Source organism: Pyrus communis, chromosome 7, assembly GCF_963583255.1.
Source record: "Pyrus communis chromosome 7, drPyrComm1.1, whole genome shotgun sequence".
Lineage (NCBI taxonomy): Eukaryota > Viridiplantae > Streptophyta > Magnoliopsida > Rosales > Rosaceae > Pyrus > Pyrus communis.
The window spans coordinates 14,885,609-14,906,639 of NC_084809.1; the positions used below are offsets into that span (position 1 = coordinate 14,885,609).

The 21,031-nt window shown below is 36.1% G+C and overlaps 2 protein-coding genes across 2 annotated transcripts; one reads left to right on the top strand and one right to left on the bottom strand.

The window, feature by feature from the left end:
* Nucleotides 1-1,616: 1,616 nt before the first annotated feature.
* LOC137739060 (aquaporin TIP2-1-like) lies at nucleotides 1,617-3,516 on the bottom strand. Its single transcript, XM_068478539.1, has 3 exons — nucleotides 3,344-3,516; nucleotides 2,696-2,946; nucleotides 1,617-2,125 (listed from the first exon to the last, which is right to left on the bottom strand). The coding sequence occupies exons 1-3, from the start codon at nucleotides 3,468-3,470 to the stop codon at nucleotides 1,757-1,759; spliced, it is 747 nt and encodes a 248-aa protein (XP_068334640.1). The 5' UTR covers nucleotides 3,471-3,516; the 3' UTR covers nucleotides 1,617-1,756.
* Nucleotides 3,517-11,260: 7,744 nt separating this feature from the next.
* Nucleotides 11,261-12,643, top strand: LOC137738869 (protein JINGUBANG-like). The gene has a single exon (XM_068478341.1). It carries the CDS (start codon nucleotides 11,261-11,263, stop codon nucleotides 12,641-12,643), a length of 1,383 nt encoding a protein of 460 aa, XP_068334442.1.
* The last annotated feature ends 8,388 nt before the right edge of the window (nucleotides 12,644-21,031 follow it).

The window sequence follows — 21,031 nt, forward strand, 5'->3', positions numbered from 1 at the left end:
ATTGAGAGCTCATAATCTGCACCCCTAGTGTTAGTGCTCCCGCCCAGAGTTGGGCACAGTCCTTCACGTGATGTTCACCTCCCGCGTCACACGCTCATCTTGGATCCAAGTTAGGTGCACAGTCATGTCGTACAGACCACTTTAGGTGGTTCCGACTCGTAAGTGACCCGCGATTATTCGCCCAGCCTTCACGTGATCATAGCACTTGAGCGTACTTATATTACACCCAGTCCTGTCGTACAGAACACTTTAGGTGGTTCCGACTCGTGTGCATGTATAGTTAGTGAGATTGAGATTTAAGCTCTAGATTCAGCCGTACAGGTCACGTTAGGTGACTCCAGCTGACAGATTACATGACATTGATTTGACATTCCTGAGCACTTGCATTCTATTTAGAGATATTTGACATGGCATATTTCCGAACATGATTTAAATATATATATATATATATATATATATATATGTATGTATATTCTACTTTTCTGGGAAGTATACAGGTTTTACGGCGAGAGGTTAGAACTTGTTTATGAAATGGTTTTTGGAAAGCTTTGTTTTTGCCCACTCACACTTTTTGTTTTGCGCCCCTCCAGGTTCTAGTTGGCTAGTACTTGTGGTGGCTTCCCAAAGGATTTCCCCAGCATATCTGACAGATTATCACTAGTGTAGGACAACCTTTGGGTGTGTTTTTGTAGTGTTGTTTCTTCTGGACTGCATTAGGTCTTCGTGCTCTGAACTTTGTTTTTCACACTTACGCTTGCACATGTATGCTCTTACTTTGTGTAAAGTTGGATTTTATTTATTCGTACTTTTATTATGATTTTGTTCGCTTCCGCACTATGCACATGGTTACGTCACTTCCACGTGACGGCCAACATGCCCTGATCTCGATCGAGGTGTGTCAAAAATAGCCTAAGTTCATTCTTTAATAATCTAGGGCTAAAATTTTAGGCTAAAAGAGTTAGAGTAGAAAAACTGTTTCTGGACTAAAAGCTAAATTTTTCGGGCTAAAAAATTTGGCTTTTAACACAACCATTGGAGTTGGTCTTAGGGATTAGGTTAACATTACATCTTTTAATTGTTTTTATATTCTTGTAAATCATGTACCTTACTTGTACTCACTAACTTGCTATAAAATAAGAATTTAGTTACAATACTTACATGTATTTAATAAAATTATCATCTCAACGGTGAGATGATGATTGTATTAAACATATATATTGACATAAATGATATTTGACTGTTGAGAAGTGATTACTTATAAGTATTATAGTCAATCCTAATATCCAATTCTCTAAATTCTATATGGTTATCAAAGAATTGTACAATTTAGGAAACTATTGCCAAGAAAGAATGAGCATACCTCGATATTATATTTATATTCTCGAGCCGTATCGACAGAACGTTTGTTCCTCAGTCGAACAATACATTTCTATAAACTCAATATGCATATGTACACAAAAGCTCATCAGTTGTATTGTTAGGAATCTACTGAAATTTCTCCTTCTCCAAAATTAAGAAAAATTAGCTGTGCTTCAACAACATCATTCATTTTTCACAAAGAAAAAGTGACCTACAAAAGGGCTTTACAAACAGCACAAGAAAATGGAGGTTCCAAGCTGAGAAAGTGAGAATAAATAATTGAAAACTTGACGACAAAAGAAGTAAAGAACAAAAACAATTGCTCTTCCTCCTGCTGTTATTACAAAGGATACGTTGGAAGACATTTGCAACGATGCTCAAATCTCAATCAAATTAATCAGTACTCACTTACTAAGGGTTCATGTTCTCTGTACATAAATAGGTTCCCATAAACAAGGCCAGCAAGTCCACCACCGACGAGGGGTCCAACCCAGTAGATCCAGTTGTTGTGGAAGTCACCGCTAGCAACGGCAGGACCAAAAGAGCGGGCCGGGTTCATTGATCCACCGGAGAATGGTCCGGCAGCCAAGATGTTGGCCCCGACTATGAAACCAATGGCGATGGGGGCAATGGTGCCCAATGAGCCCTTCTTGGGGTCAGCTGCTGTTGCATAGACAGTGTAAACCAATGCAAAGGTGATGATGATCTCAAAGACTACTCCTTCAATGGCTCCAACTCCAGCAGCTAGACTGTGGGTGGGGATTGTCTGAAATTAAATGGATTTCATAGTTAGTTGCAAGTTGCCAAAAATTCCACAAAAATTTAAACAATTCAATGTACCTTTGTACATGTAAACTACCAAAATATTTTATAATTGGAGTTTAACCATCTTTTCAAAACAATAACGACGATACTAGATTCATCAAATTGATTACCCAAATAATGTCATTACCTTACACTTGTTATAAATAAATTTTAAAGTGCACTAGATTTGAACCAATCAACATTAGTTTGTGTAACTTTAGTGTTCTAGCAGTGTTCATTACATAAACTAGAAAAGTTATTGACAATCTCTACTGTATTGGAGAAAATGCTAATAAATCCACCAATTAAATCCGTTACTTCGTCTAGAGATGAATAAGGCGAGAACCAAACTAAGTAAGTGATCTAGCACGAATGTCAACACGACCAATTAAGCCTAGACCTCCATAATACCAGTCTCTCTGTTAAATTAATAACACCAAAATAACATAATTCTCCCTTGTTTTGTGCATGAATTCTTTGTTTAAGATGGACAAAACTGTCATTGCATTCGGTACGTTGAAAAATATCTTACCAAGCCTCCAGTGACGAACTTGAGGATGAAGGCTGCAACAATGGCACCAAGAAGCTGGGCAACCCAGTAGAAGATGCCAGTGAGGATGGTGATTTGTCCACCAAGAGCCAATCCGAATGTGACAGCTGGGTTTACATGGCCTCCAGAGATGTTGGCGCCAATTGAAACTGCAACAAAGAGAGCAAAGCCATGGGCAATGGCAATGGCTACTAACCCAGCAGGATCAAGTGTAGCATCGGATGTCAACTTGTCTGTACACACAAAACGAAATCCCAAATTCTTAAAATAGAAAAATCAACAAATCAACTGCTAGGGTTTATATAAATGAGTTTCGTCCACTCTTTTTTCTGCTTTTGCGTACTTTTGTTATTTTTATTTTTTAGTTCTCCTTTAATTTATTCAGTTCAAAAGTTAAACAAGAACCTGGTGTTCAAGTTGAGAAAAATTGTTTGCAAAAATCACTTAGAATGGATTTTTTTTTCAACCACGTTAGATGAAATCGAACTCATAGCCTATTTTAATCATAACTCAAGTTAGTCGTGAATTTGTCGTATCATTTTGATAATTTAAAAGGCTAGCTAGCTGATGATGCAGTTGATAAAAAGAATAAATAAGAAAAAATAGCCGTAATGAGGGCAAACAAATTACTGTAAGCTATGGCTGAACCAAGTCCTGCAAAAACAAATAGCAAAGTAGAGATGAACTCAGCAAGGTAGGCCTTCAAGGACCCCAAACTGAAAGAATCGTCACATCTCCCAAATGCTATTCCGGCCATCTTTCGAAAATTGCGACACTTTGCTACTACTGAAGATTGCGAAGGAGGAGAGGATATAAGGTTGTAGAAAGAAAGGTAGCCAAGGTCACGTATATATAGTGACAAGACAGCAAGTTAAACCTATAAATATTTAAGGTTTATTAAATGGAAGTTTTAACAAAAAAAAAATCCGTGGTATTGTTCATTTTAACGAAAAATCATATTTTTACATCAAAATGTCAATTATGGTACTATTCATTTTACCTTTTATTTTGTTCTTATCATTAAAATTTCAAATTTTCAAATTTTTTCCATTAATTTTCCTTTATTAAATTCTATGAGTCCATGAGCTGCACAGCAAATGTTTGACATGTTTAGAAGATAAAAAGGAATATCTGAGAGAGTAGAGCCAAACCATGTCCATGCAATGCACATCCAATCAAGTCTCTTTGGCAGTCCTATCTGTCACTAACATGCTTTAATAGATGTGTCTGGTAGCACATCAATGACTCTACCATGTGACCAACTATTCTTCTGTCTAATGGAGAAAAAAATAGGAAAATGATAAACCCACTTGTTTATCTTTTCATATTTAATTAGTTCGTTGTTTTTATTATATTTATTTCGTATAATGACTGAAATAAAAAACAGTGTGTTGAAAATTAAAACTGGTGTAGAAATTAAATCTAAGAAAAAGTATGTGAGTTTGGTGGTCAAAGAAAATAATGATAGTTCTCCAAAAAAATAATAATGATATATAAGAGGAAGTGATGGACGGCAGGACAAACACTGGGCCACTGCACCCACGATACTTTTACTTAAAATTGTATATAAATATACCTGATGAAAATTAACAACACGATATACGATGAACGAACATAATTTAAAAATTCTCAATATTTTCACAAAGAAAACCAGAAGAGAATCTCATTTCAAAAATAGGCAATTAGGGTTTGTGAGGTTTGAAAATGGATGGAGAGGATTATATTATGGAGATATTTGGAATATCATTTAACTTGTATTTTAGGTTTTAATTAGATTGTGAATAATTGGCTGCCTAATTGGAGGATAGAGAGGAATCTCAATGTGTATGTCCTACTCCTATTCACTGGTTTAATTTTGGAGATAAAAGTTTTTTTTTTTTTCCAGTACATGAATATTTTTACATTAAAATGAGGAAGAGTTCGGTTAAGCCACATAATAGACAGCTTAATTTGATATCAAATTCGTCATCCACGAAAATTGAACCTAACACCTCTCACTTTCAAATGAAGAGGAATACCACAAAAATTAATTTAACACCTCTCACTTTCAAATGAAAATGAATACTACATAAATTTCTTCTGATTTTAAAGGTTCTGCTGTAGCAGCAAAGAAGAAGGCAATTTCTGCTGCTTCCGGAATTGGCTTTGGATGTGAAAGCCTATCTTCGACCTTGTGTCTCTCGCAGCTTTGCCCCCTCCTGAACCTTTTCTCTTGAATTTGTGAATCGTAGTACTGAGTAGCGGAGATAAAGTTTTTCAAAAAGAAAAAAATTATTCATTGTCTTTTTTATTTTTATCCCCTTTTTTGTATATACCTAAGGTGGGGTTTTGGAAATCCTCAATGGATCCTCGTACTGTCGGAGAGACTGAAGAGAGTTACGGGTGAAAGATATTGGGGAAGATTTTTGCTGATAACTTGAGATGTATTTTCTTGCTGCTTATCTCTTCTACGCTCTTCTAATGAAGGGAAGAGCGAAGCAGAAAGAAAAAAAATATAGTCGCACTTGAGTTTTGCTCTTACAACTATTCAGTAAATTGCTGGCTAGACATCAATTCTTTGATTAAATGCTTAGAAATTTTGAACTTACTAATTATAATGAACTATTGCATCTATCTGGATAAGGTTGAAGAATATTATGTGTTATAGTGTGATTCATACACTTATTTTTACGTCTCACACACTTCTCATATTTTTTCGATGGTTAGATCGCATGAATTGTAAAAAATCAATTACAAAAATTAATAAGGATGTGTAAGATGTAAAAAAAGGTATGTGAATAAGACTATCCTATTACATATAAGGTGCTGCTATCCACACGCCACTTTTTACTTCTCACACACCATTTGATAATTTTTGTCATTTAATCTTCTTCAATTCATTCAAGCCGACTGCTGAAAATTGAGAAAAGTATGTGAAATGTAAAAAAGTGTGTGTGGATACCACTACCTTATTATATCATTTATTTGGCAGAAAAAAAAAATAGTAGTTCTCTCTGTGCACATGACATACATTATGCATATGACCTGCTGCACCAGGAAGCATTGTTTTTTGAGTTAGAAGCAGTATTTTTTGTCCAAATTCGAACTTATAATATCCTTTAATAAATATATACAATATTAATGAATAAATATTCAAACTTAAAATATCTTTCAACAAATATATTGAGATTGAAAGTGCTAACTTGTAGATTATTTACCAATGTTTTAGCATGCTTACTTGACAATAAGTATCAGGATTCATACAAAACGTTTCGAGTAAATTACATTTTGATGCTCCAAAAATTTAAACTATTACAACCGTAGAAAACCTGGTATAGAATATGTAACATCCATGCGTGAAAAATATCTGCAATAGTTCTCTTTTATACCAGGTTCCTATACAGTGAATCAGTGATGCACAAAGATTCTTTTTTTTTGGGGAACAAGATTCTTATATATGAAAAATCTATGTCGTTAGTTCTTTTATCATAATTGCAGTGAACGGCCAAATACGAAGAGTCAAACGAAAAGCTAAGGGCTATTTGGTATTCTTATTATAAAAAAAAAAAAAATCATTATTTTGCAAAATATTTCTTAAGAACATCTCTTAAGCACAATTTTTTAAGAATTCAAAAAGTTGTTTGATATGAAATTCACAGTTGTTTGTAAAGAAACAAAAAACCATCCTACAATGGGAACTTCTAAATTCAACAGAGAGGAAGAGGAAAGAGGGCAGAGAAGAAGAGAAGAGAGAATGAGAGAGAGATGAGAAAGAAATAGGAGAATGGATCGGAGGAGAGTGAGGAGAGGAAATAAGAGAGGATCGAATGAGAGAAAATTGGAGGAGTGAGAGAGATGATAGAGATAAATGAGGAGATTAGGTGTGAGAGGAAAGGGAAGAGAGAATGAGTGAGCTTTAAATTTAAAAACTCTAAAAACACACTTCCGGTGTTTTTAAGAAATAGACTAATTCTTAAGTTAATTTTGAGTTCAGTTTTTTAAAAAGTCCAACCAAACAAGTTTTTAACACTTAAAACTTGAAAAGTATTTTTTAGTTTAAAAAGTTATATTCACATAAAATACCAAACAGATCCTAAAGATTTCATTTTGTACCTTTCAATGACCAGTGCAATATATCATATAGTTCCTACGATTTGATAATGGGGGCAAGAGACATGAGAAATCATAAGATTGTACGAAAATAAAACCTAGAATTGAAAGCGAAAACATCTTAACATTTGCTTTTGGTTTTTAGTTTTCATTTTGTGCATCATTCTATACACATTTCATCCACCATCATTCCTTACCCTTGTTCATTTTTCCTTTGTACCACATACTTGTACTCTATCTATAATACAAAAAGTGATAATGAAAAATTAGAACCATATGGCTTTTGGTGGAAAAGCCACTAGATAGAGTAAAAACCAAATGATGTGTCATCAATAAGAAACAAGCAAATTAATCAACACTTAATTAATAATCTAATTATCTACCATCACATTATTTTATTTGTAAATTTGATTTTAAAAAATTTGTCTACCTAACATCACTCAAATTAAAAACGCAAACATTGATCATGACTAGGTAAACTCAAGTTGGGCCTTGTTTGCAACTCATATAGGACGAGGCTTAGTTAGGCATTCTATTTTGGGCTTCAAAATAGGCCTTGTTTGGTGCTGTAATAAGGATTGTCAAGTAGCATAAAATGTCAGACAAAGGACTTGTTTGGTAAAAGGATAGATGAGACATGAGATTGAATTTTCGTTTTGAGGGGATTAGTAGAGGATTAGACATGAAGAAAACCTTTTTCTATTAATTCCCTTATTTTGGGGAAGACTAAAATGGATAACTTTTCTTCTTTGAGTTATTCATGTCCTACCTTCAATTTGTTCGTTCACTTCTTCTTTCAATAGACCTTGAAAAGTTTATCCATTCTAATCAAATCAAGTATATCAAACGAGGTCTACAATCATTCATAACCAGACTCATTTGAACCAAATTTAGGAGAAAGACTTGGGTGAGAGGAGGAGTTCCGCCGTCATGGCATTTAAAGCCACTAATACAAGATCATGTGTTTATAAAACTCTCTCAATATTAATGGTATGAGACACCACGGTGGCAGACAAAGCGTTTCATAAAAGTCTCTCTCCTAAATAAGGCATGTATCCTAACAAAACGAGAATTTATATGCAAACAATGATGCCATTGGGGCATCATCCTAAGCTAATCATAAATTGTCATATTAGATGAACCTTAAATGCATAAATTAAACAGGCTGGCCAACCAAAAGTAAACAGTTCTATTAAAACTGAATGGCAGCCACCGTTCGTATGGGTTTGTGGCAGCAGCCGCCACCCTTTTTTTTGTGAGGAAGGAAGCATTACGTAGCATTTTTTTCATTACTTTTGGGCATTCGTGGAAGCCGAAAGTAAGATTTATTGATGGGGTCTCCGGATTCCTTTCCCCAAATCCACCAATCCGGGTCATTAAACTTTGATCAAACAGCTAAAAACAAGGGCCATTTTAAAAGTTAAAATAACTTTAGCCGTTTGATTAAATTTCAAGGATATGTTTTGATGAATTTGGTGGAGGGATCCAGAGAATATCCCTTACCTTATTATTGGCCACATCTCTTGGTTAAAAAAAAAAAAAAAAAGATTCACTTGTTCGAGTAATCCCACCTGAAACTCATTCTTTGTAAGAAAATGTGGTCGTGATAAAATATGGTTTTTTTTTTTTTTTTTTTTTTTTGAGTGAATTACACAAAACTACCTTTACTATTGGGTCATTAACAGTTTCATACATTGTCTTTAAAAGGTTTCAATGTCATACCGTATCTTCGAATTTGTTGCAATGTCATACCTTCCGTCAGTTGTTTGTCAATTCCTCTGTTAAATGTTGACGTGGCACACTCTCTATTAAAAAACTAATAACATATTATTAAAAACTAAAAAAAAAATCATTTAATATTTAAAAAAATTAAAATAATAATTAATTAAAGAAAAGTTATTTATAAATAAAAAAACCCCCAATTCGTCTTCCTCCCCCCCCCCCCCCCCCAAAAAAACCACATGCAACCCATAAAGAAAGAAGAAGAAGAAGAAACCATCTTCATCTTCCCCGACCCCCCTCCCCCAAACCCCATGCAACCCAGAAAGAAAGAAGAAGAAGAAGAAGAAAAAACCATCTTCATCTTCCCCAACCCCCCCTCCCCCCATCCCATGCAACCCAGAAAGAAAGAAGAAGAAAAAACCATCTTCATCTTCCCTGACCCCCCCTTCCCTGCAACCCACCCCTTTCTTCCCTCTCCCGTCTTCCCTTTCCCTCCTCCTCCCCACCCACCCTCGCACCCACCTTTGCACCCACCCTCTTCCTTCCTCTACACCCCACTCCTTAAATCCACACCCATTCCCCCAATTTTCTCCGTGTCCAATTTCTCCACCTGCGGAATCGGCGAAAGACGGGATCTGGGTTGCAGGGAAAGGGGGATTGGGGAAGATGAAGATGGTTTTTTTTTTTTTTTTTTTTTTTTTTTTTGGGTTACAGGTAGTGGGTGCGAGGGTGGGCGCGGAGGAGGAGGGAAGGGGAAGATGAAAATGGGTTTTTTTTTTTTTTTTTTTTTTTTTCCTTCTTTCTTTTTGGGTTGCAGGGGGAAGACGAACTTGGGGGGTTTTTTTTTAAAAAAAATTATAAATAACTTTTCTTTAATTAATTATTATTTTAATATTTAAAAAATATTAAATGATTTATTTATTTTTGTTTTTAATAATATTTTATTAGTTTTTTAATAGAAAGTGTGCAACGTCAATATTTAATAGAGGAATTGACAGACAACTGACGGAAGGTATAACATTTCAACAAATTCGAAGATACGGTATGACATTGAAACTTTTTAAAGACGAGGTATGAAACTGTTAATGACCCAATAGTTGAGGTAGTTCTGTGTAATTTACCTTTTCTTTTTTTTTGGATTTAGGCAAGTTGGTTAGAATATTGTACTTCTTTTTACAATCTACACTCAATTTCGAATCTCTCTTTATAGTTTAGATGGATTTAGAATAGAATATTGCTTGCATAAAAAACGAAACGATCTAGTAGTATTCTTATTCACTTCGAAGTGAGAGGCCTTATGTTTGATTATTTGAATTTGAACCATATTATTGTTAGCTCATTATGAGGCTAAGTTACCTCCCTCCCCTTTAGTCTAAATAGTATTGTTTGTTAAAAAAAAAAAAAAAAAAAATTTATGTTTGGCAGCTGTCATTTCCTCATATCATCAAGTAAGAGTTATTGTTGTAGCTAATAAAATGGGGAGGTAGGAAGAGGCTTTTATATTTAGTTGTTGTTGCTCCATCAAATTAGTGGGTCTATTTTATTTAGATCAATAATTCCGTTAGATGGACTTAAAAGGTTCATCATTAATTCATTTCATACAGTCATTTCAGTTAAAAATTTGACTATCACAATCAGTAAAATTCCAGACAATAATTCCTAAGTCGTTACATACGATTAGGTTGGCTAAACCACTTGTTTTAAGATATATTGGAGGAAGAAATAAACAAATTTTGTCTGATTAAAAATAGAAGAGGATTAGTGATGAAAAATCTTTCACTTTATATCTTCATTTCTTACTTTGAGATACGTTGAATCTTATGTTCTGAGGCCCAAATGAACCCAAATAGTACTTGAATCCAGCAAATGATATTGTGCGTGCGTACACATGACACCTATAGTACAGTTCTCCTCTTCTAGATAGAACAACTGTTCTCTATATAAGGAGAGATCGTCCCAATATTTATAAACGTATCCACGTATTATCAGGACACTATTGATATTATCGATGAAATCCACAAAAAATTCTAATACATATATATATATATATATATATGTATGTATGTATGTATGTATGTATATATGGAGAGGATTCGTGACACTATTTATAATACACAACTTTTTTTTACACAAGTTTTTATGGAGCCCATTCTTTAATGCATTTTAATGATTCGAATCGTTTATTTTTTAGAATATCCTTCATAGATAATTCTTACAAAAAATTAACAAATCCAAAACCATTAAGATATTTATTTGTGTTGAAGAAAATGAACGAATACATTTATACAAAGAACCCTAAACCCTTAATCCAACAACCATATGGTTTTTAGATTTAGATAATTCTTGGTAGACATGATCTTTGAATGATGTTTTAAATGATTTTGAGTAATGTTTTAAAAGATAAATAATTCGGATCGTTGAAATACCTTACGGTGTAAGCATCATAAAAAATTGTGTAAAAAATTGCCGACACGAATCTATCCCAATAGGTATATATACACCATATATATATATATGTATATATATAGGCACATTCAATTCCTTGTATAAAATGGTCCCCTGTCCAATTTCTCCACAATTCAACAACCTCCCCAACTCCAAATCTAACATCGTAAGTTTAAGCACTTTTCTAACAAGCACCCTTTTAAAAACTTAGTTTTTCATACCATTTTTCTGCTGTCACGTACTTCATTGAAAATTTCTGACTCCGTCCTTGTTTGCTTGTTCAACTATGCCATGGAGTTTCATGGCGAAAGAAATCTATGGAGCTTCATGGACGAAGAGCGAAAGAGCATCAAGTTACCTCGGAGACTTTCTTTTGGTGATGGCGACCAGCAACAAAGTTCATCAGAACCCGAAAACATTCGTTCGGCTTCTGCAGCAAGACCGGACATAGCTGCGTCCGAACCAACAATACCTCCGAGGCCTATGAGCCCTGGGACACCGTGGACACTCTCCCCGGTGCGCACCTCTCCCTCCCAATCCCTTCTTTACCACTGCATTGCCTCCCTTCACCGCCATGAAGGCAACATTTTCTCGATCACATTGTCAAGAGATTTTATATTCACGAGCTCAGAGAGTAGCCGGATTCATGTTTGGAAGCAACCAGATTGCACTGAAATCGGTTGCATAAAGGCTACTTCAGGTCAAATTCGAGCTATCTTGGCCTCCGGGAAAATCTTATTCACCGCACACGGCGACTGCAAAATTCGCATATGGAATGCGTCGAATGCGGAGAATTTTCGACCGAAGAAGATCACAACGCTTCCTCAAAGAGGCCGGTTTTCGCTGTTTTCAAAAAAGAGCAGCCAGCAGCACAACGATCGCATCTCTTGCCTAGCTTACAACAAGGAAGACAAGCTCTTGTACACAGGCTCATGGGACAAAACAGTCAAGGCATGGAAGATCAACGAAAGGCGCTGCGTGGATTCGTTTGTAGCTCACGAAGGCCACGTAAATGGAATCGCAATCAACCAAGAAGACGGCTGCGTGTTCACTTGCTCCTCGGACGGCTCAGTCAAGATTTGGAGAAGGGTGTTCGGTGAAAGTTCTCACATCCTAACCATGACTCTCAAGTTCCAACTTTCGCCGGTGAACGCCTTGGCGTTGAGCTTGTCATCCACGACCACCCTCCTCTACTCCGGCTCGTCAGATGGGCTAATAAACTTTTGGGAAAAGGAGAAGATGTCCGGGAGGTACAACCACGGAGGGTTTCTGCAAGGTCATCATTTTGCCGTCCTTTGCTTGGTAGCGTTAGGAGACCTAGTTTTCAGTGGCTCCGAGGACTCAACGATTAGGGTTTGGAGAAGAGAGGAAGGGAACTGCTTCCACTCATGTCTCTCCGTGATAGAAGGGCATCATGGACCGGTGAGATGCTTGGCAGTGGCTTTGGAGACGGAGAATTTGGTAAGGGTGAAAGGTTTGTTGGTTTACAGTGCAAGTTTGGATCAAACCTTTAAGGTTTGGAGGGTTAAAGTTTTTCCTGCTGAGAAGGTAAACTTGGTGGATGAAATTGCTGCTGCCAAAGACCCACAGAGAGAGATTGTGGAGTGTGAGACAAGCCCTGTGTTGTCACCTTCATGGGTGGAGAAAAAGCTTCAAGGCAACTATTTTCAGTAGGAGCAAATAAGCTAGGACATGTAAGCTTTGATCTCGCTTAATTAGCAACCTCCATTTTTTCCCAAAAATTTAGAAAACTGTCTTTTGAATGATTTGGAACGGGAAATGATTTCTGCACTCTGTTTATCTTTGTCATTTAATTCTCTTTTAATTTAGGAATGCGATATTCACACACCCTATTTTACTTCTCATACACCTTTTTAATTTTCGGCCATCGGATCGGATAAATTGAAGAAGATCAACGGATAAAAATTATCAAGAGTTGTGTGAGAAGCAAAATAGGGTGTGTGGATAGCACATCCCTTAATTTATTCAATTTAAAGGCCAAAAATAAACAATGGTGTGCAAATTACAACTTATTTCGAAGTAAAGCCTAGTGAGATTGAGATAAGAAGCAGGATCTAGTTTCGACGAGGATACAAGATTTCAACTCACATTTCGACCTCTTTTTGGTACTATCAAGTCCAAAACTAGTTGTTCAAATTGTTAGAAACAAAATTGGGGACTTGAAGTTCTTTTTCTTCTAAAGAAACCACATTTTTGTGACAAATGCGGCCAAGTTTAGATGCATAATCATTGAATTATAGCTACCAGCTCAGAATTAGGTTTACCAAAACCAAACCAGTAGCAATGGTTCCAGATTTGTTTTTGTTTGGGGTGTCAATGAGTTTATTGTCAACCCATCTACCCCATTTAATGACTTGCGGTATAAGTTGTAGGGGCTTATTTTACTTTTCACACATCTTATTAATTTATGTCTTTGATCTTCTTCAATTCATCGATCCGATGATCGAAAATTAATAAGGTACATTAATATTGCAATATTTAAACCATTTTCTTTCAGAAATTCAATGGCCATGTTTCATTTTCGTTTAATTGGCATCAACGGCGGTTTGGTATTCCGGAGAACAATCAGATGGGGCTGCAGGTCTGCTGTCTCCTTCGAGTCTCTTATGTGTCTCATTTTTAATTGCTTGACACGTGTTCTTCAATTTAACGTAGAATTAACACTGTTAATTTTTACTATTTTGCCTTATTAAAATAGAGTTCCAAAAATCCTTTGGGCACACCCATATCAACCCAGATCAACACGGCAGACAAGACCCCATCTGGTAGTCGCCGGAAAAAGAAAAAAAAAAAAAAACCTCTTCTTTCTCTCCATTTTTCTCTGCTTTCCTCCTTCTTATCTCCCATTAATATTATAATCCAATCTTCCAGCCAATGCAATAAACACAACCTCAATTCACAAAATTATGTGCACGCCTGTACCTGGACAAAATCAAGATGAGAAAAATCGAGAGCTGCGATGCAGAATTCAAACGTTTTAGAAATGAAATTGAGACGGAGTCGATAATCGAAATCTAATTAATTCGCAGCCTACAATCGTACTGGGTTGGTCGTGGGTGATGACAATTCGGTGGCTACCGGGCTGTTAGGTGGGGATTGATGGCGATTCGGTGAGGTAGGTTGGTCGTGGGTGATGACGATATGGTGGCGGTAGATCTTTTCCTGTGCCTTGCATTCATCACGGTTGCATGCAACTGCAATCACAAAAACAAGAATCCCTAATTGACTCTTACGGTGAGATATAAGTAAAACATCAAAAGTAAAAGAGTGCAAATCAAACACAGCAGAAAGTTAAAGATGGCAATCAATACCTTTAAATTCTGAGTAGCATCTTTCTCTAGAACAAGCCCAGCTTCAGTGTACGCATCGATGATGACTTTGTTAGAATATGATCATGATCATAAGTCCTAAAGCCTGCTATTTGTGAAGGATTGAATGAAAGCATGAAAACTGGTTTTAACACTTCGTATGCACTAAGGTAACTTTTTCAATATTGAATAAGGATTCTAAGAGGAGAATTACATGGATTGATTGTGTATAAATAGTAGTTTCTGCTTTCACAAAACACGCTCAATATTCAACTAAGACCTATTGTTACTTTGAGTATTATTGGTTTTGATAGAGAGGAGAAGGCCTGCTACTTGTTTGATTATGGCTTCATCTTCTACCACTGCTGCTGGTTAGTTTATATTTCATACTTGCAGTATATTTATCGATTTGGTTATTCATGACTTATTTAACTTGACTAAGATCTCTAGCAAACTTTAATTATTCTTATACGTGGCATCAAAGCCTAAGTTTTAGTTAAAAAAACTCGAATAAAAAAAATAATTAAAAATGCATACATGTTAATTATGATTCTTTATTTTTATAAGATCTTGCTAAAAGTTGAAATCTTAATTATCTAGTTTTAATTAACATGACTTAAATTATTGTATCTAGACATCTCCAATAATTGATTGGTTTTGCTTGATGGGTCAAAAACTCTACAGTTCAATATCAAAAATGTATGCATGTTATATACTGCAGTTTTGGTTTTTGTTTATTGAAGATTATGTGTGATGAGTATTGAACTATCTATTGATACATATTCCGAAAAGTGGACAGTTTTTGAATTGTTTGATCTATGTTTATCCTTTATCATTGGGACTACATATATGGTCAAATTGGTTCAAATTTTGTTCTGTAAAGTTTAACTAATAGTAGAGAAATCAGGAACCAATTGGTTCACGTTTACTGATTTCCTTATGATCTACTACAGTTTCACTAAAAACCTTGAATTTGGCAAGCGCTCCGATTCTCACCGGTGGAAGTAATTTCAAGAATTGGAGATGCAAGATCAAGTTCCTACTGATACTCAATAAATTTGACATTGCAATTGACAATCCACAACCCTCATCATTGACTGACAAGAGTTCCAAGGCTGAGAAAGCAGAGCACGAGAGGTTGTGGAGATCAAATAAATTGACATTGTCAATTTTTGGAGGCTACCATGACTAATCATTTTAGAGGAGATATCAAACAACATGACCTTATTGTTGATTACTTCAAGGCTATTGAGGAAAAGTTCCAGGTACCACAGAAGGCTGAAATTGGGCATTACATGCCACTCTTGACAACATAAAAGTGTGGGAGTAATGGCTCAATTAGGGATCACATTTTAAAACACTCAGATGCTACCGAGAAACTCAACTCAATGGATGTACATATTTCAAAGACACAATTGGTCTTTATGGTGCTTCAAGCACTCTATGTTAAGTATTGTCAACTGAAAGTCTCATACAACACTCAAGGGAATCTCTGGACACTTGATGAGCTCATTGTTCAATGCGTTCAAGAAGAGAAAAGACTGAAGCAAGACAAGGGCAAGGAAATTGAAGCAGTGAACCTTGTACATGAATCCAAAGGAAATAGCAAGAAGGGTGGCGGATTTAAACAGGTAAGAACTCTAAGTCTTATGATAATGTCTCTAAATCTGGTATGCCTGCTAAAAATACTGAATCCTCTAAGAAATCTGTCATTCTTAAAGTTAAAATTAAAGATATAACCAAGTTTAAATGTTTCTTTTGCAAAACCAAAGGCCATTATAGGAAAGATTGTGAAGCTTTTAAGCATTGGCTGATGAGTAAGGGTAATACTAATGTCTATGTCTATGAGAGTCTAATTTGGTGGTTTGATACTAATGCATAAGTTTATGTAACAAATTCACTGCATGGTTTTGAAAAACAAAAACAAACAAATAAAATGAATTATAGTGTTTTTGCTGGGGAAGGGACTAAGGTTGCTGTAGAAGCTACAGGGAAAGTGAAACTGAAATTATCTTCATATTTTATTTTTGTGCCTACAATGAGAAGGAACCTGGTTTGTTCATCAAAACTAACTAAGAAGGAACCTGGTTTGTTCATCAAAACTAACTAAACAGAAATTGGTTTTTCTTGGGGGATAATGAGGGTATAAAATTTTTTCAAAAGAATAATTTAGATTCAATTTTGGGAAAAGCTTATTTACATGAAAAGCTTTGGCAATTGGATTGTTCTCTTGAAAATGAATATGTGCATGTTTTAAATGTAAACACCAAAATGATGCATGATTTTGAAAATTCTTGCATTTTGTAGCATAAAAGGTTGGGACATATTTCGAAAGAGAGAATTTTATAATTATCTAAATAGAATATGATTCCCTCATTTGATTTTCAAACTGAAAGTGAATGTGTTGATTGTTTAAAAGGGAAATTGACTAATACTAGAAAACTAGAAGCTAGGAGGAGTCAAAATCTACTAGAAGTCATACACACTGATGTACGTGGTCCTTTTCTAGTTGAAACTATATGTGGGAACAACTATTTTGTGAATTTTATTGTTGACTTCTCTAGATTTAGTTTTACTTATCTCATTTGTGAAAAATCAATCGTCCTTAGTTGCTTCATAATTTTCAAAACTGAGGTTGAGAAACAATTAAATATAACTATTAAGATCGTTAGATCGGATAGGGGATGAGAGTATTTTGGCAAGTATACCGAGGCAAGTCAAAAGAAGAGACATTTTGCTCTCCACCTGGAGAAACATGGTATCATGGCACAATATACGACACCTGGAACACCACAGCATAATGAAGTCTCAGAAAGAAGGAACATAACCTTGATTGGGATGGTGAGGAGCATGGTGTCAAGAGCTAAACTTCCAAAATTCTCGTGGGGAGAAACACTCAAAATAGCAACTTATATACTCAAAAATGTGCCAACCAAAGTCGTTTCACAAATCCTTTTTGAAATTTGGACTAGAGGAAAACCAAATTTTGATTATTTTCATGTTTAGGTTTGTAAGGCTGAAGTAAGGTTCTATAATCCACATGATAAGAAATTAGATGCAAGAACTCAATCTTGCTCTTTTGTTGGCTACTACGAAAGGTCCCAAGGGTTCAAGTTTTACGATCCACAAGCACATTCAAGAATTCAAGAGTCGCACAATGCTATTTTTCTCGAAAACCAAGATGTGGCATATTTGAATCAAGATGAATATGTCTTTCCTGCAGAAAATCACAAGATTCTTCCTATATTCCCTCAAAAGACTAGTCCAAATAAGAAGAAGATCATCAAATGGCAGATTGTGGACTTGAGACAGAAACTGCATCTCATCAGACTCGGTTGGAAGATTATGTTATGCAAATACAACAGCAAATTGAAAGTTCAGAAGCACCTCGAGCTAAACCTGAATTAAGAAAAACAACAATTGAGTATGACATAGGTGATATTGATGATCCCATCACCTACAATCGAGCTCTAGAGAGCCCACAATCAACCTTATAAGTCAATGCAATGAATGAGGAATTAGAATCGATGAACAAAAACAAAGTCTAGACCTTGGTCAAATATAATTTCAAAATCAAACCTATAAGTCGTAAGTGGGTTTATAAAATCAAACGAGACTCCCAAGGAAAAATTGAAGATACAAAGCTCGATTAGTTGCAAAAGGGTTCACTCGGAGAGAAGGTATTAACTACAATGATACTTTTTCACACGTTTCATCCAAGGATTCCATGAGGGTCATAATGGCTTTGACTGAACATTTCAATTTGGAGCTGCATCAGATAGAAGTCAAGACGACTTTCCTTAATGTAGAGTTATGAGATATGGTTTGCAAATTAAATAAGTCAATTTCTCGTCTCAAACAAGTTTCAAGGCAGTGGTATCTCAAATTTGATCAAGTGTTACAACTCATGGTTTCACTGAAAATAAGTTGGACGATTGCAACTATCTCAAGTTCAAAGGATCAAACTTCATTACTTTGGAGTAATCGAGGTATTCCTAAACCCACTTACGAGGCAAACCCTAAGTATAAAACTAAATATTCAGGGAGTGAATCAACCCGAGGTACCCACTAAACAACTATGTGTCTACCTGTTACCTGTTTGAATCAAATAAGTCATTTGTGAATCAATTGTCTACTGTATATATTCCGAACAACATGCAGGATGCCCTAGCAGATCCTAGATGGAAAGAAGTAATGAACGAGGAACTAATGTCGCTAAAGAAGAATGCTACCTGGGAACTATCGGACTTGCCAAAAGGCAAGAAACTCGTGGGATGTAAATGGGTATATACAGTGAAGTACAAAGCAGATGGAACGGTTGATCGGTTTAAAGCAAGATTAGTGGAAAAGGGATACACTCAGAAATATGGCATAGACTACACAAACACCTTTGCGCTAGTAGCTAAGATCAATACCGTTCGAGTTTTATTATCTATGGCAGCAAACCTAGATTGGTTGCTGCAAAAGTTTGACGTAAAAAATGCGTTCTTACACTGAGACCTAACTGAAGAAATTTATATGAACCTTCCACCAGGATGTACTGGAACATATATGCGAAGGGGAAAGGTACATAGCTTAAAAAGTCATTATATGGGTTGAAGCAGTTAGCAAGGGCATAGTTCGGTAGGTTCACTAAATCAATGAAGGCGTTTGGGTATAGACAAAGCAATTGGGATCATACTTTGTTCTTAAAGTGCAAGAATGAGAAGATTACGGCACTCATTGTATATGCGGACGACATGGTGGTTACTAGAAATGATCCGGTTGAGCAATCGGAACTGAAGAAGTATTTGTCCACAAAGTTCGAAATGAAGGACCTTGGGTCTTTGAAATATCTCCTCGGGATCGAGGTATCGAGAAGCAAGTCCAGGATATTTTTGTCCCAAAGAAAACATATTATTGATTTTTTGAAAGAGACGGGGATGTCAGCATGCAAGCCGGTCACTACTTTGTTAGTCGAAAGGATAAAGTTGAATTTAGATCCAAATCAAGTACCAATAAACAAAGGAAGGTATCAGAGGTTGGTGGGAAGATTAATGTACTTGGCCTATACAAGACCGGATCTTGCCCATGCTTTGAGCGTGGTCAGTCAGTATATGCACAATCCTGGGGAACAACATATGCAAGCGATTATGAGGATATTGTGCTTATTGAAAGGAAGTCCAGGAAAGGGACTTTTGTTTAGAAAGAACGTGCATTTCAAAATTGAAGGACTGATGTTGATTGGGCAGGTTCGATAGATGACCGATGTTCAACATCTGGATATTTTACCTTTTGTGGGCGATCACCCCCAATTCACCCTTCTTCGTCAAGTCCCAGCAACAACACCAGCCGTTCTCTTCTTCGGTCCCCCAAATACACCCTCCTTCAACTTATGTCCTTTGTTGACACTACCTTAATCTTTTCTCAACTATCGACTCCACCCTCTTAATGAGATTGAAGGGATGAAATCTTCTCTACCGACTCGACTCTATCTGCCCAAGTCTTTTCTTCTTGGACAACTTGATTCTCATCCCTCTCTTCTCCAGTGAATCCACTTCTCCTCTCCTCTCCGATGACCCCCATGGCAACCCCTAGATGTCTATCATGTGTTATTCTCTAGTTGTTGTCGCTGCAACCCCATCCAAATATAATTTGAGTTTCTACAACAAGATAAAAGATTTTTATTTATTTATTTATTTATTTTAAGTAAACGTGATATAAGTTCAATTTTGTGAGTCATTATTATTTTTTTCTTAAAAAAGGGGACAACTAGTCGCAAGCCACTGTTACCACCCCTTTTGGGGGCCGGGAAGACTCGCAGAGGCATTTTAGTCTTTCCCTAGCCATATGGCTGGCTTCCACACCAGCAACAGGTTTCAAAACCAAGACCTCCAGTTTTTAATTTGAAGGAAGTCTCACAAATCCACAATACCACTGAGCCACCAGCTTGTGGTTATGAGTCATTATTGGGTTTAGTCCATTTTGCTAAGTCAGGTCTATTCACTGATTATTCACATCAATTTTTTTTTTATTATCCTTTAATAAAGTGCGGTGCCATTTAGTACTACGGTCTAGTGGTATTCCTCTTCACTTGTAAGTTCGATTCTTGTCAAAGGTGAACTTGAACCACATTATTGCTAGTCCATTATGAGGCTAAGTCCACCCCTTCCCCTTAGCATGCGTTTGTTGCACCGGACTGTCTCGGACTAGACTAGCTTCAGGAACTAAACTGGACTAGCTTAGACTAGACTAAGCTGGACTAGCTTAGTGAAGCATTTAGTATAGTGTCGGACTAAGAAACAGGATAATAACAAAATTTTATACAAATACAAAAAAATGGAACCCCAATGTCAACATTTTCTACAAAATCCAAATCCTAACATCCAAATTCCAGAAAAATCATAACTAGATGATCACCACTCTGGAAAAATCAAATCTTTCACTTGTATGTGCATGACCAAAAAATCAAATTGAAAACCTCAAATTACATTTTACAACCCAGAATTGAATCTTTCCAATGAATCAAGAGAACCGAAATACCCCACATAACAAAAAATTCAATTAGTAGAAACAAAATGTAGTCAGCAGCAATCAAACCTCAAATTTGCATGTTTGAATTGAATTTGGGAATTTGAGTACTGGGTAAATTTGAATATGTCAAGCTCTCTTTGTTTGTTTAACAGCGAGGGCCTAGGCGAGCTCAGAGGAATCGGACGACGGCAAGAGCAGGACCTTCCTCGGAGGTTTACAG